Source organism: Tribolium castaneum, chromosome 8 (genome assembly GCF_031307605.1).
Source record: "Tribolium castaneum strain GA2 chromosome 8, icTriCast1.1, whole genome shotgun sequence".
Taxonomy (NCBI): domain Eukaryota; kingdom Metazoa; phylum Arthropoda; class Insecta; order Coleoptera; family Tenebrionidae; genus Tribolium; species Tribolium castaneum.
The window spans coordinates 9,458,658-9,485,913 of NC_087401.1; the positions used below are offsets into that span (position 1 = coordinate 9,458,658).

Here is a 27,256-nt window from a genome sequence, read left to right on the forward strand (position 1 = left end):
ATTTTTATTTCTGATCTGTACAGTATCTTATGTTTGACACCCATGAAAATGGATTCAATTCTAAAGAAAAAATGTGGAGTTTTGTGGAGAATTAATTTCTAATCATTTTGCTTTTTGTTTGGTGCTGCCTCGTGGTCTATTTTTTGAGATATGTATAAAAGTATGAACACATCATTTTGACAGTTCTCGGGGGGCGTCTTAAGAGGTCTCAAATCTGAGAGCCGATACTAGATCACGTGGGGTGAGTGAGTTTTTGATAAATAAAAAAACGGATTCGAGCAAAAAAAGATGAAAAAACCTCACGTTGAATCTCAAAAGTGTCAACTTTGTCTAAGATTCCGGCTCATTTGTTGTTGTTCCGTGCGATTTTGGGCGATTTTTTGCTCTAAAATGGCAAAACTCACTTCAGAAATTTTTGAATAGTTCTAAACTGGCTAAAAACTGTAAACCACTTTCTTGAAATCTTTGAGGTAAAAAATGTAATGAGGAAGTTCCAATTTTTTTGAAATTGATAGCATTTTCATTTTATTTTTTTATATTCGCAAAAAGAAAAAAGTTATGAGACCTCAAAGTTCAAAATTTGACAGATCGTGCAGTTTACTTGTCTCGGTAGGTGTGACGTTACAAAGCACAATTGATTCAGGCACCTCTTGGAATCTTATTGAATTTTTAAAGATTCTTTAAGATTTTCCGATTTCAGAAAATTTATTTTTTTTCACCCACTTTATATACCGCAATTTTCTTTATTTTTGCAGTAACTTAAACCCTATAATAGGGCCATCAACTGTAAAAAAATCATATTCGGACAAATACCTCTTGGGACCTTAATGAACATTTAAAGATTCTTTAAAATTTTCCGATTTCGCAAACTTTATTTTTTTCCACCCACTTTATATCCCGCAATTATCTTTATTTTTACAGGAAATTAAGCCCTCTGATAGGGCCTTCGACTGTAAAAAAATCATGTTCGAACAAACACCCTTTGGGACCTTAATGAATTTTTAAAGATTCTTTAAAATTTCCCGATTTCGCAAACTTTATTTTTTTCACCCACTTTATTTCCGGCAATTTTTTTTGTTTTTGCAGGACTATAAGCCCTCTGATAAATCCTTCAACTGTAAAAAAATTATGTTCGGACAAACACCCCTTGGGACCTTAATGATTTTTTAAAGATTCTTTAAGATTTCCCTATTTCGCAAACTTTTTTTTTTTTACTCTATTTATATCCCTCAATTTTCTTTTTTTTGGCAGGAGATTAAGCCCTCTGAGAGGGCCTTCGACTGTAAAAAAATCATGTTCGGACAAACACCCCTTGGGACCTTAATGATTTTTTAAAGATTCTTTAAGATTTCCCTATTTCGTAAACTTTATTTTTTTTCACCCACTTGATATCCCGCAATTATCTTTATTTTTACAGAAAATTAAGCCCTCTGATAGGGCCTTCGACTGTAAAAAAATCATGTTCGGACACACACTCCTTGGGACCTTAATGATTTTTTAAAAATTCTTTAAGATTTCCCTATTTCGCAAACTTTATTTTTTTTCACCCACTTTATATTCCGCAATTATTTTTATTTTTACAGAAAATTAAGCCCTCTGATAGGGCCTTCGACTTTAAAAAAATCATGTTCGGACAAACACTCCTTGGGACCTTAATGATTTCTTAAAGATTCTTTAAGATTTCCCTATTTTGCAAACTTTATTTTTTTTCACCCACTTTATATCTCGCAATTATCTTTATTTTTACAGGAAATTAAGCCCTCTGATAGGGCCTTCGACTGTAAAAAAATCATGTTCGGACAAACACCTCTTGCGACCTTAACGAATTTTTTTAATTTTTATAAAGTTACTCTATTTTGCAAACTTTATTTTTTTAAAATTTCCCAACCAAGAGGTGTTTGTCCGAACATGATTTTTTTACAGTCAAATGCCCTATCGAAGGGCTTAATCTCCTGTAAAAATAAAGAAAATTGCAGGATATAAAAGGGGTGAAAAAAAATCAGTTTGAACATGAGAATAAAAAATGCAGAAATGAAATGCAGTTAAGTTTTAATTTCTAATAGAAACTCATTAGAATGGTCAGGAGATGTTCTACACATGTGATATGGTCAGTGTAACAGCTTATTGATGTTTTTATAAAGATTTACAATTATTTTAATAATTTTTCCTGGTGTGAACTTGGCTGTAGAAAACGAGAATGGTGGAGAAATGGTCGACTGTAATGTTCATGGTGTCAGTGCTGCCCTCACCGACATTTGTTGACTTGTCACTATGTTATCAGCAGAGAACAGAGGAGAAGCGACGCGGACAGAGAATTCGTGAACACGACTAAAAAGTAGGGGGCGCCCTCAACGAACTTTTTGAGGCGCGCGATTTGAAATAAGCATGTATATTGGAATAATCATTATCTCGCTACAATGCTGCTTTTTTAATTGAATGTTATTGTAATTTAATGAATAAAAAGATAAAAATGAAAAGTTGTTCATTAACCCAAGAAAAAAATTAATAAATTGCAATGTTGAGCTGATTCTAAAAAATGGTGGTAACGCTGAAAGCATATAATTTTTTTTGCTGTGGAATAACTGCAATTGGTTTTTGATAAAAACCTGTTGCAATGATTTTAAAAAAGTTATAGGAGAAGCCTCATTATTCTGACAAAAAAAAGGTAGGTACATATTACTTAGTGAAATAACTAAGTAGCTATTAAAAACTCTTCAAAGGTATGTAAAAATATATTTGGTAATAGCTGAAACGTAAATTATTACATTTAAAAAATTTACAACTAAGCCCAAAAGTAATAATTATAAAAAGAAAGTTTCCGTAAATATTAGAACACACGTGCGGGCACTTATGAAGTGCAAAGTTATGTTTACATTAACACTTAAAAAATGCAGAATCTGCACTACGCAGAAAGTAATAAGCATTCGCAAAGCAGATCAGTGCGAGTACAGTACGATTTTGTAGATTTGCGAATTTTGTGGCTTTTTTTAGTTTGGAACTTTTTGACTTTTTTTGTATATAGTATATAGTGCATTAATATTATTCTTAGATTTAGTTACGTAGCCTTTAGTGTAGTATACATATTAGTGATAGTGCAATTGAAAAAAGACAATTAAAATGCCTAAAAGACGCCTGTGTAGTGCTGCGGGGTGCACAAATTCTACTGCGGATGGAAATAAAAGCCGACTTTTAAAATGCAGAAGCCCGGCAGTGTGTTATTTGTATGGACGAGATGAGCTTAAAAGCAAATTTGTATTATGATGTAAGCAAAGATCAAATCGTGGGCTTTCACCAAGTAGATGGCAAAGAATACAAGCCTGCCAATAATGTTCTAACAATAATGGCGCGCGGTATTTTTGATAATTGGAAGCAGGCACTAGCTTATGTATTTGTTAATACACAGTGTAATGCTAGGGAATTGCAAGCATTACTGTGTGCTGTTATCAACAAGTTGTACGCTATCGGCCTCCAAGTGAAAGCGGTCATTTCAGACTTGGGCACCAATTTTCAGCAGGTCGCTGCGAGCTTAAACGTGACGCCCGAAACACCCTATTTTTATTGTAAGGGTATATGTACAGATCGCATTTTTTACATTTTTGATGTGTGCCATCTCATCAAAGCCCTACGAAACAATTTTTTAAAATATCGCTTCCGGTTGGATAACGGGCAAATAATCGACCACGTATTTGTACGTGCATTTTTTGAACATGATCAAAAACGTACTTTCAAATTTGCTCCTAAACTGCAGTCGGTGCACATAAGTCCTGGCCAGTTTGACAAGATGAAGGTTAAATTTGCCACCCAGTTGTTTAGCCACACCGTGGCATCTGGTATGGAAACCGAGATGTCTCTAGGACTGCTATCAACTGCAGCGTTGGCTACAATTACATTTATAAGTAACGTTAATAACCTGTTTGACATTTTGAACTCAACAACCTTGGTAACAAATGTAGAATCCTTTAAATCTGCTTTTGTAGGATCAGAATTGCAAAAAAACCACCTTGAAAAAATGCTGCACTTTTTTAAAACAACTGCTGTCGTTGATGACAGAAACGCGGACGTAACTCGTCGTATTAAATCGATGGCATGTTGGCAGGTAACAATTAAAGGAGTGATGCAGCTTCACGGATCTCTAAGCCAACCCTTACCCACAAGGCGCTTAAATCAAGATTTTCTAGAAAATTTTTTCGGAACGGTGCGAAAACAAAGTGGCAATTGTATAAACCCCACACCAATACAGTTCGTTTGGGCATTCAGAAAATTGTTCTGCACAAAATTCTTATTACCACCCACAACCGGCAATTGCATGCCAGATTTAGCAACTGTTTTGACTGCTCTAGATTCTGGCCCCCTTAAATCTAAAAAAATTATAAATGTAATTGATACCAGCGCTACCCTAGACCAACGCTTACAAGTAGATTCCACAGATTACCGTTCCTTGGAGTTGCCGGAGCAAAATATTTTAAGAAACATTTCCGGATACTTAATGCAAAAATGCTTGCAGCGCCATTCATGCACTAGTTGTGAACAATATGCACAGGCCTGCCAAACTATTTCCGAAGATACCTTATTCTGTCACTACAAAAATTTAGATGAAAGCTCAGATTTTGGTAATCTAACAATGCCTGCAACTAATTTTGTGTATTACATTGCCCAGTTGGAACACCAGTTCTCCAACGGCCTTTTTGAACGTTATTCCACTGGGGCCCGGGTTGGTTTTCAAATACTTACCGAATTAAGCAAAATTCCATTCTCACATCCCTGCAAAAACTTTCCTTTAGACTACGTACGGGGTCTGTTTGTAAGGATGCGACTTTTCCTTTGTGTGAAGTCACACAATACTCTGCAAAAAACTAAATCTAAAAAAGAACGCCGCCTCATTATTTTTTCACATTTGTAACCTTTGTTAATTGTATTATCGTCGTTCTCTGGTTGTATTCAAGGTTGTATTATAATCTTAACAAAGAATGATGTATACTTACGTAACCATAGGTCCATAGCATAGGGTGGCATGGGTCATTTATTTATCAAAACAAATTGCTTCGTATGTAGCTTCCCTTGTTGTATGTATGTTAATAAATCATCTATTATAAATGTTCTTTTCATTTAGTCTTATTGATACCACACCCCTTTCACTTTTTACACTTCCACATTTAACTAAACTAAGCAACTAACAATTATTAAATATTTATCTATTGTAAGGTTAGCTAATATTAGATTATGTTTACCTGTCATTACAAAACTGCACTTTAGTAACTTTAATGTCTATCTCTTAGTAACTTCAGGACTGCCACCACATTTTTTTAAACCGTTTCAAATAATTTCAAGGACATCGTGCCCTCAACCGTCATTTACTCGTGTAACGTTGCGCGTCGCTTTTCTCTGTTATCAGTTTACAGTGTTAGCTTCCCGTATTTGTTTGCATTTCCACAATTCATGAGGCGTAACAGTGTTAGTTTAATCGAAGTGAAAAGTGAAAAGGTCCCATTTTAGGCAATGATGGAGTGGCTCAAGCCATCACCTGTTTGGAGCGGTGACCACAAAACCCTCCTCCTTTCGGAAAACAACAACACAGAACCCGTCCCTGATGTCAGTTTGAGCCAAATAATTGAGAAAAGTTCACAATTCCCTATTGAGTTCCCTTTGGAATCAGTACGTTGTTGTCAACTTCAAAATCACACCGCCGTAAAAACCCTAGAGAAGAACATAAATTCGGCGTATCCGGTGATTCACGAACATGCGCTGTATTTATGCGCTGTTTTCCTGCTGCATCAGGGGAAGTACGGGGAGAAGAAGGAGTTTTACAAAGAGATGTCGCTGTTGCAGTTTATTGATAGGTTGTTGAGTAAACGGGCGGTTATGTTCATGGGGCCTGTGGACCGTTTTTTACTTTTGAACAAAACAAATGGTTCAGGCCGGTGGGAAACAATTGGGACAAGTAGCGAAACGCCGCCTCTGGTTTTGGAAAACTGTCTCAGTTACGATGAAATAAAATTATCGGCGTTATTGTCAGTCTCGTCGTTTAGTTACTTTATCAATAATGGGGACCGCAATAATATGGGCTATGTTTGGCCAAATCGGAGCAGAGTTGAGGAGAATGGGGTGATAATTGGGGTGATTGGCCCCAGACTTGAAAAATCTAGGGTAATGGAGTACCGCGAGGTTGTCATTTGCAAGGAACAAAACACTAGTTGCTATGGATACGGCCCGTCAGAAGAGCCAACCTTGCAGCAGGAATTTTTGAAATTTTACGGCAGTGTGAATGGGACTTATGATAAGGTTTTGGAACAAATCGGGTCACACCCTGAGCAATATTTGGAATTAGGGAGAGGCAAATATTTCGATCGGTTGATGTATGAGAAACGACTCGCTTTATCGATTGATACTCTTCTAATCGAAGCAAATGATCGAGCGAAACAGGAAAATAAAATGGCATATGTGCACGTTGTAGGCCTCGGTCTGGGCGTATGGAAAATAACCCACCAACAAAACAAAATTTTTATGGACACGTTCGCCCAACGGCTCGAGTAATAAATAATTATTTTAGTCCTTCCCCCAATAACGATTAATTTAAGGCTACTGGGCGATGAGTTGAAACACATCAGCGATGTCCGTTTCGCCTACATTCACGAAACTTCCGCGGGGAAGTACTCAAACGGTGACAAAATCAAGGGAATCACACTACACATGATCGATAAAAATCCCCAGGAGAAACTTGCAGGGGACGACGAAGGCAAACTGTTGGTAGTGTCGTATCCCTGGGATGGCAATGCGTTGCCTGGCAACGAATTCTGGATGGGAAGTTTGAACAGGAGTGGCGACACTGCTGCAGCTAGTTCCTCACAGGTGGCAGAACTGCACAACTGGCACATCAACGCCAAAGCGAGCGCGCGAAATTTGAGAATTGCAACGTTTAAGGGGTTGTACACCTTCAAGGAGTACCAAGAGATGCACAAAAATGATTAATTGTTCAAATAAAACACTACCACAAAAGACATTTTTTCCTCCCCCACCATGGAATATTTGAAATCGTCGAAAAAAATATATGTGTGACTCTGGAGAAAGAAATGTACAGGGTGGTGCATTTTGGCGAAATCTTATCTTCCTTCTTATAAAGTATAAATGCAACAAATTTTAGTCATGCAATAAATATATTTAGTAATTTGTAACATATAATAGAGGAGCACCTTTAAATAAAAAACAAATGGACGTAATTTAAAAACTAAACTCCTTTTAAGTACATGTGCGTAAAATAATACAAAAACAAAATGTAACAGTCGATTAATTAAAATTTGCTCGGATTTTTGGACCTTGATGTGCTGGGCAAGGGAGCAATGCCACTGGGAATGGCAAAGTTTTCCTGCTTTATGCGAATTCCCTCTGGATTTGTAACCTGTAGACCAATCGTTCCACCAAAAATGGTACTCCTGCACGCATCTCTTGCCGATATTTCTTTCTACAAACCTCCAAATTTGCCAAACTCGCTACAACTCGTCAAAAACTCACCTCAAAATCGTGGTATGTGGTCGAAACATTACTCTGATTTTCCTTATCCGAGCTCTTAAACAGTCGGCTTCTCAGTCGTTGTTTATGTGCAGACGACCGCCGACGATTATTCTTAGTTTTTGATGTGTTGAATTTGGGTAAGCCAGTCTTTGAGACCTTTTTCAAAACCGCAAGTTTTGCTTTTTTGCAGGGTTCTGTCACTGGAGTCGCTGTGACTTTGCGTTGGGAGCAGTGGCGTGGAGTTGTGGGCAATCTGCTCGAACAGGACGGCTGTTGGTCACGCTGTTGTTTCTTGGCACTCAGTTTCTGTTTAAAATCCTAAAAATAATTAAAAACTCATTCAAGAGATAAACATAACGTTGTATTTTTAATTATCGAACTAGGATTATTGCAACAACACTTAAACTAATTCAAACTTATGCAATTCTGTGAATACACAAAATGTTTTTTGATTTTTTTGTCTAATTTTTAATCATTTATCAGAAAAAAATATGAAAGATGACATAATTTATGTACTCTACGTCAACTGGCCAGGACAGGGTCCTCAGTAGCCCGCAATAATTAATAAATTATTTGTCTGTCTAGGTTATGCAAAATTTTCTGCTGAATTCGATTTTGAATTGTCTTCATACTGAAAAAGACCTTCTTGTGGAAATTTTTTGAGAAACTTAAAGTTGGTGAAATATTTCATTTACATCCTCATTTTCCTTCTGGATAAAGCTAGAAACTTCTTTTTTGCAGAAGGTTGCATTGTGTATGTAGCTTTAACGTAAATAGACAACTTTTAGTCCACTACAGAGCTAAAAGTAGTTCATTTTCTGTTTAATACTCATTGTCAAGGAAAATAATGTTCAAAAAACACCAATTTTTTTCGGTTTTCAAATTTTTTTTTCTGAATTAAATAAAGTACTGATAGCATTTTTAAACACTTTCTCTCTTACAACCCGAGGAAAAGATTGTATCCTGTAAATAACTTTCAAAAACGTTACTTACAAAAGCTGTAAAACAACGAGGAAGATGATTGAAATTCGACGCTTTTTAGCGTGGATATTATCCCCTTAATATCAGTATTTATGATTTCAAATACTCCGGCTATGCTGTCGTGCTCGAAAAATCGTGCGTTTTAAAAACCTCCATATCCACTTATACTGTAATATACTCTATTAGCTTGTGCATTTTCCTTGCAAAAATGTATTTGTCCAAATAAGTTTGAGAAGTTGTTCGGGTTCGTATAACGCAAAAATTGCGACATTTTCGATTTTAGGGCTGTTTAGCGAAATCTTGAAGAAAAAAACCAAGTTGCTAGCTCAAAAATGTGCTCGAAATACCCAAAAGTAGCATAATTTTTTATGTAATTTAGTGATTTTTAATGAAATTTCTCGTAATAATTGAGTATCCGATTGATAGACGTCTTTAAACACTGATCGTAAATTAATCAGATTTTTTGCATCAGTTCTGCATTATATAATTTAATGCGTTTTTTTTTGGAAATATTTTAAGCTTTTTTTTAATATCTGAATCCTATTTTATAAAGACTATTTTTTAAGGTAATCCTCTTTCCGAAAGCAACGTATTTTCACTATTTTAAAACACATTTCCCACAGCAACGTGTTTTAAATTAAAATGTTCTAACAAAAAAAAATTTAATAACACTTACGCGAAGACGCTTAAAGTTCTCGAGTGTCTAGGTATGCAACTCGCATACGCTCGTTGCATAACGACAGCCCTCGAACTTTAGGCTTGTGTTTTCGCACTCGTATTATTAACAATAATAACTATTAATTACGTTCTGAGTGAAAAACGTGCAAAAAAACTGTTCGAAAAAAGCAAAAATACTCGCATCTTCGACTAAATCTAGTGATAGTATTTTAACTAAATTTTAAGGAAATTATTTGTAATTATTGAGTTTCTGGTTCAACAACGTTCTAATCACTGAATAACGCCAAAAATAATGTAATTTGTGATCTATTTTCATAGTTTTTAGGCCCAGTTTGGCAACATCTCTCGAAAAACTGCGACTTTTGCTGAAAAACGTGCTTGAACCCTCAAAAACCTCTCCTTTGACAGGATTTAGTAATTTTTTAAATAATGTTTAAGAAATTTCTAATGTCACTAAAAAACGCCACAAAAGTGTCACTTTTGACCTAATTTCGTAATTATTAGGTCCAGCTTAACAAAAGCTCGCGAAAAAAGTCGATTTTCGACCAACTTATAGATTTTGCGACTTATTATGAATAAAGTTTTACAAAATAATTCTACGTCCGGTCGAAAGACATGCTTGCACTTTCGGAAAAAGCAAAAATAATATTATCTTCAACCAAATTTAGTAATTTGTGGTTTAGAAAAAATGCTTAAAAGTTCAAAACAGGCAAAAATACATTAATTTAGTAAAAATTTTGCAAAAACTGTACAAACCCGTTCTTTATTTTCGTGCAGTTGTTGAATGTAGTCGTCGATTGTTTGCCCAAACGTCTCGAATTCTTGCCCATTTCGGACCAAATACGCTTGAGCCAAACTTCGGAGCTTATCCTCAACTACTGGAAGTCGTTTTTTGAGCTTATTACGTTTCCTTTCCTCAATCAACAATTGCCCTCCGCGGTTCTTGTACCGATTAGCACCTTTAGAATTCGATTCTAGCTCGATCTGTTCCGTCCACAACGTCTTAAACTCCTTGAGAAGTGCAAAGATTTCAGAGTTCCCATCGTAATAATTCTTCCATTTCTGGATTTCACGCTCATGTATATCGAACAAATCTTCGGTAAAACAATCGGAGTAGTAAAACGTAAAATCATCGCGTTGTTTTTGTGTACAGTGACACTTTTCCCACCATTCTTCGAGCTCATCTCGTTGCTTTAAAATGAAACTCTGAAGCTTGGCCTTTTTCATCGCCTTCAACCTATTCAACTCCTCTTTAAGCGCCTCCAGCGTCTTCAACGAGTGCCCCACGTGTCTCGCCCGGAAATCATCACGCTCCACCAAATCAACCTCCAATTTTTTCCACAAATCGTCGATCCTGCTCCTCAACTCTTCAACCTCCTCGGTCACGTCAGCGAGGCGCTTGACCAACTGGTCGTGGAACTGCCGCAACTGCTCCATTTCTGCGTCGGTTATGCGCACTTGGGTATTGGACAAATTCAAAATATCCTTCTCGAACTCTAGATTAGGGCACATCTCTAGTTCGGAGACGACAATCTCGACGATTTTTTCCTTCAGTTGGAAGAAAACCTCCTCCCGTTCCATCGCCTCCGTCTCCAGGTTCTCGACATAGGCCTTCAACTCCTCCAGCTCGGGGGGCAACGGGAGGGGGGCCCGCCCCAGACAGGCACACAGTTTGAGCTCTTTCTGCTGCAACTCGCTAAACTCCCGTCGGCGAATCTGGGCCAAAGCCTCGAATTCGTCCACCTTTTGGACGATTTGGAGGCGCACCTCACTCAGAGGAACCCCTTCGTAGTTGAAAGTGGGGATTGGGACGTGGAGGTCGCGACAGAGATTTTCGAGTTTCTCTAACAGTTTCATTATTTTATCGATAACGAATTTTTTAAATTTTTATGAAGTTTCTTTATTTTTCAATTTTTTTTACCTACCTTATATCTTGCAATTTTCTTTATTTCTGCAGTAACTTAAGCCCTCTAATAAGGCCTTCGACTGTAAAAAAATCATGTTCGGACAAACACCTCTTGCGACCTTAACGAATTTTTTTAATTTTTATAAAGTTACTCTATTTTGCAAACTTTATTTTTTTAAAGATTTTTTAAAGTTTCCCAACCAAGAGGTGTTTGTCCGAACATGATTTTTTTACAGTCAAATGCCCTATCGAAGGGCTTAATCTCCTGTAAAAATAAAGAAAATTGCAGGATATAAAGGGAGTGAAAAAATCAGTTTGCATTGCTTGGACATGAGAATAAAAAATGCAGAAATGAAATGCAGTTAAGTTTTAATTTCTAATAGAAACACATTAGATTGGTCAGGAGATGTTCTACACATGTGATATGGTCAGTGTAACAGCTTATTGATGTTTTTATAAAGATTTACAATTATTTTAATAATTTTTCCTGGTGTGAACTTGGCTGTAGAAAACGAGAATGGTGGAGAAATGGTCGACTGTAATGTTCATGGTGTCAGTGCTGCCCTCACCGACATTTGTTGACTTGTCATTTACCAATAATAATAATAATATGAAAATAATTGAATAATCCTTAATAATGTGCGAGAAGACAAAAGTGCAAACATTCATCTTGACTCAGAACGAGTTCGGCCAGAAAGTCTACAAGTCACAGTCGGACAAGTCGAAGAGGTGAAGTTGCTTTTTAGAGTGGCCCCACCTAACCTCACTTTCAGTTTTGTGATTGACGATGAGGGCAATATGGTGCAGTACCAGCCCCCTGGGTCGTTTCGTAGCGTCAAATTGGAGTCAGCGGGTGACGATTTCGACGAAATCACAACTGATGACGATTCGGTTCATTTGGGAATGATCAATTCACTTGAAAGTGCGAGCGATTTCGACGACCATTTGATGCAAGAATTGGACTCGGATTTGATGAACGTCGAGGACACACACTCGAGTCTCATAATGCAACATATGGACATACAGGAGCCGCTCCTCAAACTGCGCCAGTTGCTGGAGCAAAGGCTCGGCTTGAGCCTCGCCGATTATTCGTTCTATTTGCAGGGGACACAAATGGTGTGTGTTAACTGTGTGAGTTTTGTACCACTAGTTAGAAGGTTTTAGCTGGAAAATGACAAAAATCTCGTGGAACAGTGTGTGCAAGGCCAAGGTTTGGTCCAAATCAATGTCCAGTTACAAGCGAATTTGAAACGAATTAATATTTTGGACGTCCTTAAGCCAGCAGAAGACTATATTCACGTCGGTTAGTTACTGAAAAATTGTAATAAAACGACTGTAGGACCAACTTCTTTAAAAGGTTTGCGAGTTGCAACGTTTCGTTTATATAATAAACAGCATCAGGCTAAAAAACATACATATTAAAGATACAATATAAACACAATTAAATACTGACCTTTTTACTTCTTTAAATTTTTGGAAGTGATTATTAATAGATGGAATTAATTTTAGTAACACTGTTTTATAACCTTTCAAAATTTCTAGCCAATATTTTACAACCAATTAGTTCTATTTTTTCATACAACGTGACCCAAGGGTATGTAAGTCAGCCCATAACTTTTTTGCCATTTGAAACATTCCCATACAGTTTTCATTATCTGATAGATTGTCATAAAAATATTTACATTATACACAGGGTGGTGAGCCAAAGTTATATATTTTCTAAATGGAACACTCTACATAAACTATCATCTTTATGTAAACTATTATTATTCGTTTCGGAATTATTCAACTTTTCGTTATAAAAAAGACCAACATTTGAAAAATGACTGTGAAGTCGCTTATGAATGTTTTCCGATAAATTTGGAGTAGAAAAACTTAAAATACCTTGTAGTTTTAGCAAATAGTCGACTTTTACTTGAAACACGCAGCTAATGTACAGGTGTGCCAAAACGCAAAAAGTTAAATAACTCATTTTTTCAAATTGAACATCTTGTATTTTTTTCATGTAGCGATTGAATTTTTAATAAGCTTTCTAGTGGTATACGGTTTGCATAGCAAATCTAAAATATTTTCTGAGATCTTTCAGAAAAGTATATTTTATTACAAGAAAATTTGTTAGCCTAAAATCAAAATCAAATGGTAATTAAAATTAGGGCAAAGTTTCGTATTTTTATACTGAACAATTATCTTACAAGAAATCTAAATATTAAATCTTGTCTTTAGCAAACTAAAATCAAAAACTTCTAAAATGTCTTACTTCCGAAATGATTTAATCTAAAAAAAAATAAAAATATTATTCTTAATTTCAAATCACGTACTGATAAATTTAGTAAAATTTACATGAAAAAGTAATGATAATAACACATAATTTTCATCATTTTTTAACATGTTTTGTCTCTTTTTTTTAATAGTATTGTGATTAGGATTTTAATTATAATCTTTTTGACGTTAATTATATTTAATTTTAACGTCAGTATTTTGGTTATTTAATAATAATTGCAAGTAAAGTATCAATTTTTAAAAGTTATTTTTGTTTACATTAAAAATGTAATGGTTCTTTTTGAAATTTTATTTCAAACTAATTAAAAAAATATTTTCAGAAAATAATATTAATGTTTTTTCAATTTTTTTTAAATAATAACACGTTCCACTCATTCCTACGTATTTTTTTTAACTAAGATCTTTTTAGTTGGTGTCAAAAGACAGTGCTTGTTATTGTAAGCCTCATTTTTGTTAATCTTTTAAATTAATTCAAAATTCATTCAGATTAATTCTATCTTCTAACGTTCACTTCCAAGAATGGTTAGTAATTAATTTTGGTTATATTGTATTTTTAATATGTATGTTTTTTAGTCTGATGAATGTTGCAACTTGTCTTTATTTAAAACCTTTTAAGGAGGGTGAAATTTTATTACGGTCGGTTAATTATTGTAAAATTTTCGCCAAAACTGTTATTTCAGATGAGTTGAATCAAAGTGAGCGGTGCCAAGCCCCGCCCCCGAAAGCCGTCGTCCAATGGCAGGTCGATCTGGCCTACAAGCGTGAACAAGACCGCCTTAAAATCCCTCACGATCCAATGGAATGGTCACAAGTGCACGTCCGTCATTGGGTGCAATGGGCGGTCCGTCAATTCAACTTGCCTAGCATTAAATTATCTGATTGGTCAATGACGGGGCGTGAATTATACAATTTGACCGTCAGCGATTTCCAGAAAATTGTTCCATACGATCCTGGTGACATCTTCTGGACGCATCTTGAATTGCTACGAAAAATGAAAGTCGTTGCGACAAAAAAAGAAGACCGTGAGGAACCACATGTCATGAAACAAAAACGACTCAATCGTGTCATGAACAATTACCCATCGGCGGTTACATATTTCGAAAATAAGGCGGGAAATAACGGCCAGATTCAACTGTGGCAGTTTTTGTTAGAGTTGTTGACGAGTAAAGAATATAAGTCGGTGATACATTGGACGGGGAATGACGGAGAATTTAAATTAAGGAACCCACAATTAGTGGCGCAATTGTGGGGCGAGAGGAAAAACAAGCCAGCGATGAATTACGAGAAATTGTCACGCGCTTTGAGGTATTATTACGATGGGGACATGATTTCAAAAGTCCATGGAGAGAGATTTGTTTATAAGTTTGTCTGTGATTTGAAGGAAATGCTGGGTTACGACGCGAGAGAATTGTCCAATTTGATTAACTACGGAAACCCTCTAATCAAATAAACGTTTTTTATTTGTTTAATTGTGTTTTTGGTTTTCCCCGAATCACAGAAACCTGTTTTATCGACCTGACAGTTCTACAAATTTTTGGTTAAAATTACGACACGAAATACTTGCTGTATTAGCCACCAATGCAAATTTTTTAATTTTACATAAGAATTGCTTAGAACTGCAACTATTTTATTAAAATTTTGCTCGTTATCAAAAATTCATGATAGGAAACTGTTTTACCGGCCTCTGTCATTTCTGTGAAATTTTGTGGTTAGTTTAGTGCCCCGTTTTTTAGCAAAAAATTTAAACAAATATGTTTAAACACTTGGCAAGAGTCTGTTTGCGACTCCCTTGTGCCTTGGACACTCCAAGTTTGACAATTTACCGACTTGCCGGCCACTCTAAGTGGCAAAACATTAGGCACATTAAGGGGGCTAAAGACGCCGCACGCTCTCTCCTTTTTACGAAACTAAGTCGCCAGATGAAGGTCGCAGTCCAAGGTAAATAGGTACAGGGCCCCCATGTGGTTTAACATAACCTCATTTTGGGAATTTAGAGGGTGGTTCAGCCGATATAACAAAAAACTCAAAACTGGAAAATGTGATCGAACAAGCGAAACGTGCCAATATGCCCACGGCCACTATTCAAAGCGTGTTGCGAAGCTGCGAACAAGACAAGTCCAACAGCAAAAGCCATTTAATTGAGATCAAGTATGTGTCTTTTTTAGTGATTTATTTTGATTTGTGTTTTAAGGGGCCCTGGGGGTTGTATAATCCTGTGTGAGGTGTTTACGAGCAATTTGCACGCTTTGAAGCAGAACATTACGACGATTTTGAAAAAACACAAAAGTAAATACAGTGATGGGGGCGGTATGCATTTGTTTGAGGAGAAGGGGGTTATTGTGGTCGAGGTCGATGGTAAGGGGGAGAGTTTGTTGGAGGAGGCCACGGACCATGCCATTGAAGCTGGGGCTGAGGACGTTAAGGACGTGGGGGGTTGTCTGGAATTCACATGTGGGGCCACAACCCTTAGTAAGGTCGTCTCCGGTTTGGAGAAATTTAATTATAAAATTCAGAGTGCCAGTGTTGAGTTTATACCGCTCAAAGTGCAAGAATTGGACGATGAAGATATGAAAACTTGCGCCAGTTTGTACGAAAAGTTAGAGGGGCTGCCTGACGTAGTGAGACTCTCAGATAATGTTGCGTAAAATTATTTATTTTCCACACAAAGTACATTAAGGATCACAGATTTCTTAAACAATGTAATTATTGTAAATATAAAAAATACACTTATTGTTACTATTTACATGTTTGAAACGTATTTCCCCATTTTTTTAACATTGAAATGTCCTTACTTAACAATAATCCTATTTTATGACTACGGAGGACTATAAGTTAGGAGACGAAACGACGAAACTAAATCGTACCCAAAAAGATATACTTCGGAAGAATAAATATGAGGGCGCTTCGAGCGTTAAGATGTCGCGGGCTTTTTAATATTAATTATGAATTAATAATTTTCTACAACTTTGTTCCTAAAAATTTTTTTGCATCTCCACCCGTGCGCAAAGACTTATCGCTTAGATTTATTAATTTGCGTTCCACTGTATATTTTTGCGAACGCTGCGAATACGGTTGAAGATACAATAAAAATGCAAGAAACAAACTTATATATAATTAAATTTTCTATAAAAAGTCTGCCACTCCGTATTTTTACCTTCAACGGTTTAGGTATGAATTAACTTTAACTTGACCACCGGCACAATGAAGCAACTTTGTCGCTTTAGCGTCTTTGAACGACTTTGGGGCCTGAATGACTCAAGATAGAGATATGGTCTCGCGGACTTTTTTGTAGGAAATTTAATTCTCTCCAACTTTTCTCCTAACAATTTTCTTGCATCTGTCACCGTATTCGCAGCGTTTTGAAAAATATGAGGCAGACTGCAATTTGGTAAATGTTTGAAATTTTTTAAAATACAGTTTACGATAATTTTTTTGCATTGTGTTTATGTCCTACTATTGAGAATTTAATTCTCTATTTGACTGTATTTTTTTGTTTGCTTTGTTTTAACCATTATACAAATACAACAGTTTGTATGAAAACTTAGACGGTAATGGTACAGCGCCCTCTGGCGATAGTAACTGAACTATCAAGGACGGGAACGTTTTTTTTGTACGTCTTTTCGTATCCTAACTTTTAGATACCCGTATTTATGACACATACGGAAAAATACGTTTAGTACAATTATCAGACAGCTGTGGGGGTCCTCTTCCAGCTATTCTTACTCGCTGTGAGACTACTCTGCGTCCCCTAAAACCAACATTTATTTCCTTTCCAGTTTCCCTTGGCACCTACCCTGTAACTCAAAATCCGTCTGGTGCTGCCCCCTTTTGGAAAAACCCCAAAACTTAAACTGAACCCCGATTCGGACGCCGAATGTGGTTCGGGTCTTCGTTTCCGAATGCAAGAATTTAAAATTTTCCTCATCTGGAATCACAAAATCGGTGAGTGAATTTTGATTTTTGCAAATCCGGACCTGTTTTTTAAAAACTGTGGTCGTGAGCGTGTACAGGACCGGATTCAGGGCCGAGTTGATCGGTAGAATGAAAATCGCAAGCCAGGCGTACAAATCTTTAGGGATTGGATAACCTGTGGAAATTGTCACTGTCATTAGTGTCAATTTGGGGGGTTTTTAGTTACCTGCGAGCGCTACCAACTTGACGACTATGATAGGGACCCAGCATAAACAGTCGGTGAAGACAATTATTCCGAATCTTTGGGCCACTTTATCGCGTTCTTGACTTTGACGGGTTGATCGACACGCGACGCCGCTTGCTATGATTTCGTTTATCATCCGCATGTAAGCGTAACAAATGAATGTTAGGGCTAATGCGTTGACTAGCATGAACATGGCCGCGGAATATTCCCAACCCTGATGAAAAGAAAAAAAATTATTGATAATCTGATAACGGATGGATTGCCACTGAATGTCATAAACATTAATTTGCAAATTTCTGTTTGGCCATTAATTACAGTGTGCTAGTCGTTTTATATCCATTGACGGCTTAATGTAGAGCGATAGTTGCAATAACCATCGGTGAACAGTAATAAAGCATTTATCGGGATAATTGTTATTGGCTATTATTTTCAAAGGCAAAAAATTTATTGATTTGGACAGAAATTCGTAAGCTAACGCTTTGGTTTCATATTTTTATGCCGTCCCCTGTATATTCCTAAGATGAGAAAATATGTAACAACGAATCAAATTTTAACAAAACTTTCTTTAAACCGGCCCTTAGTTTTTAACATCGATCGTTGATTTTAGTGTGACTGTTTTTCTGACATATTTTGTAAACATAAAAATAAAAATATAAATATAGTGGCGGTCAGCTCGATTTGCGTGTGCGTCATCAATTTCATTTTTTCATTACCAACACAAAGCTGTAAAAAAATTATCAAAAACAATGCAAATTTAAACAACTAAGGGGTATCTAAGGGTGGTATCCTTGAACATTAATTTACATTTGCACTTCGACAACACCGTCATGTGTCACGAATTTGTCAACCTGACATTGACAGTAAATTATAGACGTCGTCGCATGGTTGTCGAAAGTGTTATCGGTGTTAATCGCAAGTATTTTCCGTTTGTTTATTGTGTTTTGTGATTTGCGTTTCGTTAGGTTTTTGATTCTGCGTTTGTTAGTTCTTGTTTTGTGAATCTGTATTCTTTGTGACAACTTATAATTTCAACACTTCGTAACCTCAAAAAATATTTGATAGTTTGTCACCGCTATGCCCCTGCTATGTAAACGTAGTGACAGAAATGTCAGATGACGCACACGCAAACGGAGCTGAGCGCTACCATATAAATATAGATATAAATATAAATATAAATATAAATATAAATATAAATATAAATATAAATATAAATATAAATATAAATATAAATATAAATATAAATATAAATATAAATATAAATATAAATATAAATAAAATTAAAATAAAATAAAATAAAATAATAAACGACGAGGATTCAATGGTAGGTACTTTAAATTGTTATTAATAATAAGAGTGCGAAATAAAAATATAAATATAAATATAAATATAAATATAAATATAAATATAAATATAAATATAAATATAAATATAAATATAAATATAAATATAAATATAAATATAAATATAAATATAAATATAAATATAAATATAAATATAAATAAATATAAAAATAAAATAAATAATTAGGCTCTGTTATTATGATTACGTCTGAGCAAGTAATTAAAAAAAAGAAGAAAGACTTAAAAACCGATGAAATTGTTCGAGATGAGCGTTTTAATCGACTAAAATCTATCCGGAGCCATTCATTAGCATTATCCCACGTGAAAACAGAAGCTAATTTTATTTTTATTGCAGTTGGAAACTTGCAAGGATTGAAGTATCTGTTATATCTCTAAGGACGTTGTAATTTAAACTTGTCGATAAATTTTAATGACGTCCAATGAATTCTCTTTTATTGCGCTTTTATTTTTGATAAAATTTTTATCGGAGTGTTTTTGTTGACAAATAGAGGAGATCAAATCTAAATCCATGTTGCAACCTTGTCGTCTCGAGGAAATCGCCTTTTCCTTATATTACTTTTATTTTTTCGCAACAGTTTGGAGTTAATTAAGTCGGTTATGGGACGTTTTCCGCCCTGCATAATAAAATCCCTCGATTAAAGAAAACTCCAATTAGTATCACGTTGATCTTTCGACTCGAAACAAGCTCTAATTGTCGACTCGGCCATTATTACCGACTTTTTATCCTTAAACGGCTTCCTTCAAGGGTCAAGTGCTCGACATTTAGACAAATTACGTTTCACACAAAACGATAGAAAAACATAAATAACCGTGCTCTGGGGGAATATGAAATTTTCATAAATAATTTAATACGATTTTAATAAAATTCACATTTGTATGACACTATTCAAATTTGCGGCGGATGCGATTTACGATGTCGGCAAATATTCGCCCCGACAAAAGAAATTTTCCCGTAAGAAAAGCAGCTGCGTCTATTGAAAAATTCGGTCGTTGCGGAATTAAGTCGATTTCGCCGTGGGGGTAAATGGAATCGGAGAGTTTATTGAAATTAGGGCAAAAGTTGCTCGCGTGTGCTAATTTAAACCTAGTTTTAAAATTAATAAAACACATTCAAACGATAGCGAACTTATAAAATCCAGCACTAATGAAACCACACAATATTCCAGTTATTACATTTTTGTAATTTAACATTTTTTTTATTAAATTCTTGTATTTTAAACCACAACTGGAAAAATCGGGGAAGAACGAATTTTATTCATTGAATCATAATACTTTGGTAAAAAGTCCGATCAGCGGTTTTTATCGTAAATTTTATTATGATTTTATTCAATTTCGAATAAAAAATATTCGAGGCCTATTACTGAAATTAGGTTGGCAATATTGAATTATGTACAATATGATTTAAGACAAAATCGATAAGAGGTGGCCATGAACCATGAAGATGTATGTCGTATTTAGTTCTACATCCGAGAAATAAATTCTTATATTCAGAAATGCGTAAAAACAGAAATTAAACAAATAATAAAATTTATGGCCTTTTAGCGGTTTTGTTTTAACTTATATTTTTTTAAGATATGCGACTTGTCAATTTTCATGTCAATGTTGCCAACAAAGTACCGAAACGTTGCATCGCGACCAACTTGAAAATTATCTTATTTTATACTTGTCCGAAAAATTCTTAAACATTTCAAAAGACGATAAACGAAATGTGGAACATCACTCAAAACTAGTTTACGATCTCTAATGATTTATGTATGACAGGGGGTTCGTTTATGGACGCATCATTTTCTTTTTGGGCCGCTGTACTACTAGGTACTACCTAGTTTGTTAACTGATTATTATGTATTATTATTTCTGCGTCATCAGTTTATCATAAATAGATACAATGCAAAATAGTGTTTTTTTTTCTGAGAGGTTCTAGTAAAAGCCTTAAAACCATTAAAAAAGCCAAAAAAGTCATCCCGTTTTCTCTAAAGAAGGATTTTGGCGTTGCATAGTTTACAAGACAAGTATTTTTTGCGCTCAATAAATACGAAAACTCGTTGTATTTTATTGAAATTACATAAACTGTGAACAGGTATGTAAAATTTATTTGGATTGAATTGAACATCTAGTGCCAAATATGCAAGACATGGTTCCAAAAAGCACTTAAATTTTTATTAATGTTACATTAAGCAAATTTATTCGTGCTAATTTTAATAAAAGAAGTTAGCAGTGACGATATACGATGGCATTAAACAACAGCCAAAATAATTTAGTTCTACTTAAGAATTCTTGTGACAAAAATTTAAAATAATCATATGAGTGACACATGAAGCAATTAAAGCATATTAAATTTATGTTTATAAAAATTAGTATTTAGGACTTACGTTAAAAATGAAGAAAATGTGTTTCAGGATTTTCCAAAAAATCAACCTTTAAGGAGGTTAAATAGGGTGTTAAAGTTTATGGGAAAATGCGTAATTTTAAAATCTATATCCATGCAAATTAGTACTTGGGATTTTGGTAAAAGATAAAAAACGCATGTTATAAATCTTGGAAATTCTACCCCTAAAGGGGTTGAATACAGGGTGCTCAAAAACTGGCGCACCAATTCAGTGGTACGTTATTGAGAAGCAAGTACAGATTACGGGTACAGTGTTAACTTCTTTGATTTTCATTATTTTTTTATGTTTTTATGTTTCATACCAAGTAATCATTCCATAACAAAACGATGAATAATTATTTTTAAATTTACTTTCACATTTTAGCAGTTTTTTTAATTTAAAAAAATTAAAATTCATCAAAAAAATCAAAAAAAAATGTGTAGATGTGACAACACTGTGAATTATTTCCTAGGAAACCGTTTTAAAAATAATTTATTTTTATTCGGAAACAAAATTAACTAGACGCCCTCTGGTGATGACTTTTGAACTATGTCGAAAACAGTAAAGAAATTTTCGTAATGCCACATTGAACTGACATTTAATGAATTGTTCAACAATTTTGCGTGTACAGTGTTAATTACTTACAATAGAAAGAATTACTTTAAAAGTACGTGGTGGTAAATACTAGCGTTGACTTTGGTTCTGTAGTTTTTCGTGGTATAAAGTGTTTATTGTTAGAACTTGAAAGTGGATAAAATGTGCAAAAATATTAAAATTTTGATTACAAAGTGTTATCAAACAGTTGTCTAATTAAAGATTATAAGTAATGGATCACAGCGAACACAAAGTTTGGCTCAAGAAACCAATAAACTAGTGAAGTGTTATGAATTTTAGGTTAGAATTTTCCACTGAAAAAATCATGAAATGCTGCGGTAAATCTACAAAACTACAATAAAGATTAACAACTGCTGATACATTTAAACGTAAATTATGCCAAAAGGTAGGCTTTTCAATGTCTTTGTAATAATTTTCCAATAAAGAAAGTGAACCAAACAGTCATTCGTTATTCGTGTTTTCCTCGTCATCTCTCATTTGTCAACATAAGTTTCTTGCATCAAAGATACAATAGTCATTCCGCATTGGCAATGTAATAATTGTGAAGCCCCAAAATTCGTACAACGCTCAAAATATCCGAATAAACATTTTCCCGCCATTTATGGTTACTGTTTTCGACCTAGCTCAGTGGCGCCCCCAACGGTAATTTTATTTCCGAATTGTTGCTCAAATTCTATTGCGATCATGACTGTTAGACAACGTTGCCACATATCATTTATCTAAAATCCGTTATATATCAATAACTTTAATACAATGAATTTTTTTACTATTTTTACCTTTATATGTAACCAGTTCTCTACCACACACCATTGAGTTGGTGCGCCAGTTTTTGAGCACGCTGTATAAACTTACTTCATTTTTGAACTTATATTAATGATAATTTTTATTTAAGTTATAAATGAAAAATAAAAAAACGCGTGTTTTATAATTTTAAAAATTCCACTCTCAAAAGGGGTTAAATATAAAAATCCATCATTTGTATTTGGCCTTTTGATAAAAAATAAGAAACACGCTCGGAAACACGTGTTTTGTCATTTCTAGAAATTTCACCCCCTAAGAGGGTTAAATTTCAAAATCCGTTATTTTTGAAGTTAATGAAAGTGGATATTTAAACTTTCGGTTAAAAATCAAAAAAGGCTTGTTTCTGGATTTTTCGAAGTTCTACCTTCCAAAAGGGTTAAATAAATTCTAACCATGAAAATTTATACGCTAAAAATAAAAAAGATGCGTGTCTTAGGTTTGTTGAAAATTCCACCTCCAAGGGGGGTAAATGTAAAAATCCTTCTTTCATTGAAGAAACGTCTAGTTTAGGATTTTTAGAACTTCCACTGCCATGTGGGTTAAATACAAAAATCCGTCATTTTTGAAGTTGAAGAAACAGGATTTCAGGATTTTTGGTTAAATGAGGTGTCAAAATTTCTATGAAAATCCATTATTTGTAAAGAAAAAATTGTTATTGGATTGATATATTGGGGCTTTTAGTTCAAAAGAAAAAAACACGTGTTTTGGATTTTTGGAAATCCTATTCCCAAGAGTGTTAAAATAAAAAAAATCTTATAATATATATGTTTGTGTAAATTGTAAATGGGGATAAGTAGGGGATAGAAATATGTATGAAAATTTCTAGATTTTTTAATTATACAGGATGCTCGTCAAGTTAAAACATTACTTTTAACATGTGATGTTATGCATTGTTCTTAGAACTTTTAACCTCAAACACCCTAATAACATGTTAATGAAAAAGATAACACGACGATAATTTTTTTTTAATTATTAAAGCCGACCTTAATTAAATTTTCCAATTTGGAAAACATAGCTGTTTATCAAAAAACCTAACACAGTTGCCATTTAATTAATCGCATGAATTTACTCTTGCAGTAATAACAAGTTTACAGATATGTTACTATACAGTGTGCTAGGGAATGGTTTAGCAAAAATTTAAAGGCAAATAGAGAATGCCAAGACAAATCGATTAAGCAAAATTTATGTAAATCAAAAATACATAGTTTTCCAAAAATCGTTCTGAAATTAAAGTCCCAACTTTTGAGAACCGCTGACCTAGAATTATAAAAATTAGCGTAATTTTTAATATTATTGACAAAACTGCAGAGGTAAATAACTTCTTGGTCCACTACATTATTCTTCTATTTCAGTTTGTGTTTTGTTATTAAATTTTACGGAAAAAAAATCAAAAACTTTTTTGCCAAAACCGGGATTAAACCTCCCACACAAATGAACATGTTATTCACAATTTTGAAAAATTTTCAATACGCCCATGTCCACCTTCTTTATTTTGTTTAATGAAAAAATTACCTGCTAATAAACTATCATGAGCCACACAGTGGTTCTCAACCGGTGGGTTAACAAAAATTTCTGAAGAAAGTACGCACTTTTTGGAAAAATGATATAAGGGTTTTTAACTCGTCTGATTATGACAAATTTACATACGAATTACTGCTAAGCCATTCCCTAACACCTTGTATTCTATATAAAAATAAAAGTAACATGTTTGAAAATCTGATGTTCTTAGACTTCTTAGTAATAAGAAAATAGCTTTTTCTAAAGCGCCCAGATAAACAGAAATGGACTGCAGATTCTATAATTGTTTGGTAAGAATCTATTTCAACATTATAAAACTTACAAAATATTCAATATTTGTTAATAAGCATTTCCGAATTTCGCGGGAATGTGCCTTTCTGTGCATTATTTATGTACATTTAGAAAAAAGGTTCCGCATTGGTTTGAGTTAACGAAATCATAAAAGTCATAGATAAAGAGCATAAATTCACCATCTCCTAATAAAAAAAAATGTACACTGTTCAGAATTATTTCTCGGTAAACGCCGTTGGTGAATTTTATTAGGTATAAGTAACAATTCTATTCAAATAACGCTAGAAAGCTTTAAATTTAAAAACAACAACAAAAAAATGACTAAAAATCATAGCAAACATGATTTGTCAAAATGAAAAATCATTGTATGATAATTTCAAATACTCTCTTTGCTCAAATATATTTAGATGTTCATGAACTCTGAAATTAATGCGTAGTATCGTCTTGCTCAAATGACTCGGTTCTTTGGTGTTCCCGTACTTAAGAAAAAATAAAACAACTTTACCCATTTATACAAAAAAGAGAAAAAGGTTTCATTAATGATTATAACATTCGGAAATTACAATAGACTTTGGAAGAAAAAATTCCATCACCAACTAGATAAAAAAATATTTATACAGAGAAACCTCCCTTAATGGACACATCCGAATAACGGACACCTCTCCACAACGGACAATTAATGATTCCTTATCGGTGTCCGTTCTTGAGAGGTTTTACTGTAATCAGTCTCAATTAAAATTTACGCGAATCAAGTGGCGGGTAACTGCTGGTTTTATATAAATTACACACATTTTCTGCCAACGCACAAAATTCCTGTGCAAGTTATCTTGTGTAAACGCTAAAAAAACATAGATATACTTACTTTTTACTTGTTGATTTTTTTATTTCTCCCCGAAATGGAGTTAATTTAAAACACCATTTCAATGATGGTGTGTTTACGATTTTACTATTTTTGAGGTTTCATTAATGCTTCGCCCATCCAAAACTCATAACAACCCCCAATTACTCACCTTGGCGTAGGGCTCGTGTATGTGCAGGGGCAAGCACACACCATTATTGCCGTAGAATTCATCACCGAAATAGCCTTCGGATAGCGGTGCCAAAGCCACAGCCGCCGCTATACTCCACAGAACGACGAGGGTGAAAGCGGCCGTTTTCGGCGAGGGTTGTTTTCTGGCTAGGGGTTGCGTTACCGAAACAAATCGGTCCCACGTCACCAGCGTGAGGATGAGAACGGACGATTCGCACGAGAGGGTGCTCAGAAAACCTGCGAATTTGTCGCAATTACGCGCGAATTGTTGTTGACAAAACACTTTGGCCAGACGGAAATAAATCGGAAAAATCTAGCGTTTTTACAAGAAAAAATTTCACCGACTGATTTGTAATACAGAGTTATTATCGATTTGCAAGTCATGAGGTCGGTCTCGGTCCCTAGAGAGCTTTCACAAAGGGTATTATAATTAATGCTATTAAATCTTGGTGCGGTGCAATTTTCGTTAATTATAGCTGATTGCGATAATAAACTATTATCGAATAACGCGCCGAAAAAATTAGCAAATTGAACTTTGAACTTTGGGCGTCGATTAGTTGGTAATTCGAAGACGTGCTTTTCGATATTTCTGTCTAGTTAAAATAGCGACTCTTGTGTTACCTGATTCGGTATTTTTTTAGTACAAAGCTCCGAGTATTAAAGTATCGATTGGACGTGAAGAGACTTTCTTTTATCTTGTATTTTTCTGACACAAGTTTCACAAAACAAGGGATTAGTTCGTGTCTTAGAATTTTTTAAATAATCAATCCGATTGTTCCCTTTTAGTGTGTTGGCCGCCTCCCAACAAAAATGTGATGGTCGGCAAAAATCTCAAAGGTCACCTTAACCATCATCATATTCTTGGAAGCTCGTCAACGTTGCGGTTTAATTTAATAATTAATTTGTACGTCGTTAGGGATAATTGACAAGTGAACAAATTTTAATTTTTTTGATTAATTAATTTCAACTTTGTCAAATAAAATCGATAATTTGCGCACTTAAAGAGTCGAGAGAAAGTGAAACTCGGACATGTTTTTCATCATAAAATCGTGATTTATGCCCTGTTTTGACATGTTTTCGATTATTTGAAACTTTTATCGATTGAGAAATTGCCAAGAGAAGATTTATGGCGAAATCTTAGCTTTGGAAAATCAGTTTCTAAATTTAAAGTTACGGTTAAAGTATCGGGTTTTAATTTGCGATTTTGGGGTCATGAAATATTGAAGATTTACTTCCTGTTTATTTCATCAATTGTGAACTTAGTTTCTTTGTTAAATACAAATCACGGCCACTATACCTACATGCACTACAGTTTAAATTTCGATGTTTTTCGTCTAAACTCAACAACGTTGCAGTTGATTTATTAATTAGTTAGTTGTCATGAAAATAACCCAAACTCACCGTATAAATTAGTAAATTACTTCGGAAATGTTTACATAACTGCGTTTACTATTTGGTTCGAAATGCTGAGAACAACATAACTTATAAATTTGATTAACACAAGAGTTTTTCTTAGGAAGCAATTTTATTTCTTCAGTTATGTTTTAATGTCTGATCATTTTTATGTTTTATATTTTTCAAAAAGATATTGTAATTAGCTCATCACTAGGTTAACCCTAAAAATATTCATTAAACAGAGTTGATTTTAAATATAGTTAAAAAAATATGATATTTGAGAAAAAAAATTGTAGAAACTATAGTTAATAGTAGGTACTTTATTCGATTATACTTTTTTGTTTTTTTCTTTTTTTATTTGATATTTTTTCA

At 34.4% G+C, this 27,256-nt stretch overlaps 5 protein-coding genes across 7 annotated transcripts in view; 3 read left to right on the forward strand and 2 right to left on the reverse strand.

Annotated features, from left to right (window-relative positions):
- The first annotated feature begins 5,312 nt into the window (after positions 1 to 5,312).
- LOC135267006 (uncharacterized) lies at positions 5,313 to 6,993 on the forward strand. The gene is made up of 3 exons (XM_064358525.1): positions 5,313 to 5,451; positions 5,494 to 6,527; positions 6,576 to 6,993. The coding sequence occupies exons 1-3, from the start codon at positions 5,437 to 5,439 to the stop codon at positions 6,964 to 6,966; spliced, it is 1,440 nt and encodes a 479-aa protein (XP_064214595.1). The 5' UTR covers positions 5,313 to 5,436; the 3' UTR covers positions 6,967 to 6,993.
- Positions 6,994 to 7,132: 139 nt separating this feature from the next.
- On the reverse strand, positions 7,133 to 11,027 carry LOC658948 (protein regulator of cytokinesis 1). 2 transcript variants are annotated; one of them, XM_064358524.1, is made up of 3 exons: positions 9,922 to 11,027; positions 7,507 to 7,812; positions 7,133 to 7,456 (listed from the first exon to the last, which is right to left on the reverse strand). In XM_064358524.1, exons 1-3 carry the CDS (start codon positions 11,020 to 11,022, stop codon positions 7,286 to 7,288), a joined length of 1,578 nt encoding a protein of 525 aa, XP_064214594.1. In that variant the 5' UTR covers positions 11,023 to 11,027; the 3' UTR covers positions 7,133 to 7,285. The 2 variants fall into 2 exon arrangements, with proteins under 2 accessions (XP_064214594.1, XP_970388.3); XM_965295.4 differs by having other exon boundaries at positions 7,507 to 7,824.
- A 566-nt stretch (positions 11,028 to 11,593) lies between these two features.
- Ets97D (Ets at 97D) lies at positions 11,594 to 14,820 on the forward strand. Its single transcript, XM_015981081.2, has 4 exons — positions 11,594 to 11,800; positions 11,845 to 12,187; positions 12,236 to 12,374; positions 14,032 to 14,820. Exons 1-4 carry the CDS (start codon positions 11,709 to 11,711, stop codon positions 14,799 to 14,801), a joined length of 1,344 nt encoding a protein of 447 aa, XP_015836567.1. The 5' UTR covers positions 11,594 to 11,708; the 3' UTR covers positions 14,802 to 14,820.
- Positions 14,821 to 15,006: 186 nt separating this feature from the next.
- On the forward strand, positions 15,007 to 16,090 carry LOC658804 (uncharacterized protein). The gene is made up of 3 exons (XM_965161.4): positions 15,007 to 15,289; positions 15,346 to 15,499; positions 15,543 to 16,090. Exons 1-3 carry the CDS (start codon positions 15,103 to 15,105, stop codon positions 15,994 to 15,996), a joined length of 795 nt encoding a protein of 264 aa, XP_970254.1. The 5' UTR covers positions 15,007 to 15,102; the 3' UTR covers positions 15,997 to 16,090.
- The window catches only part of Lgr4 (Leucine-rich repeat-containing G protein-coupled receptor 4), a 58,018-nt gene continuing 46,745 nt past the window's right edge, over positions 15,984 to 27,256 (reverse strand). For both annotated transcript variants that reach the window (XM_008196727.3, XM_015981079.2), the window contains 5 exons: positions 25,470 to 25,726; positions 17,490 to 17,721; positions 17,326 to 17,438; positions 17,145 to 17,276; positions 15,984 to 17,099 (listed from right to left, as the gene is read on the reverse strand). In XM_008196727.3, coding sequence (XP_008194949.2) covers positions 17,037 to 17,099; positions 17,145 to 17,276; positions 17,326 to 17,438; positions 17,490 to 17,721; positions 25,470 to 25,726 — 797 coding nt within the window. In that variant the 3' untranslated portion in view covers positions 15,984 to 17,036. The remainder of the gene's footprint in view (positions 17,100 to 17,144; positions 17,277 to 17,325; positions 17,439 to 17,489; positions 17,722 to 25,469; positions 25,727 to 27,256) is intronic.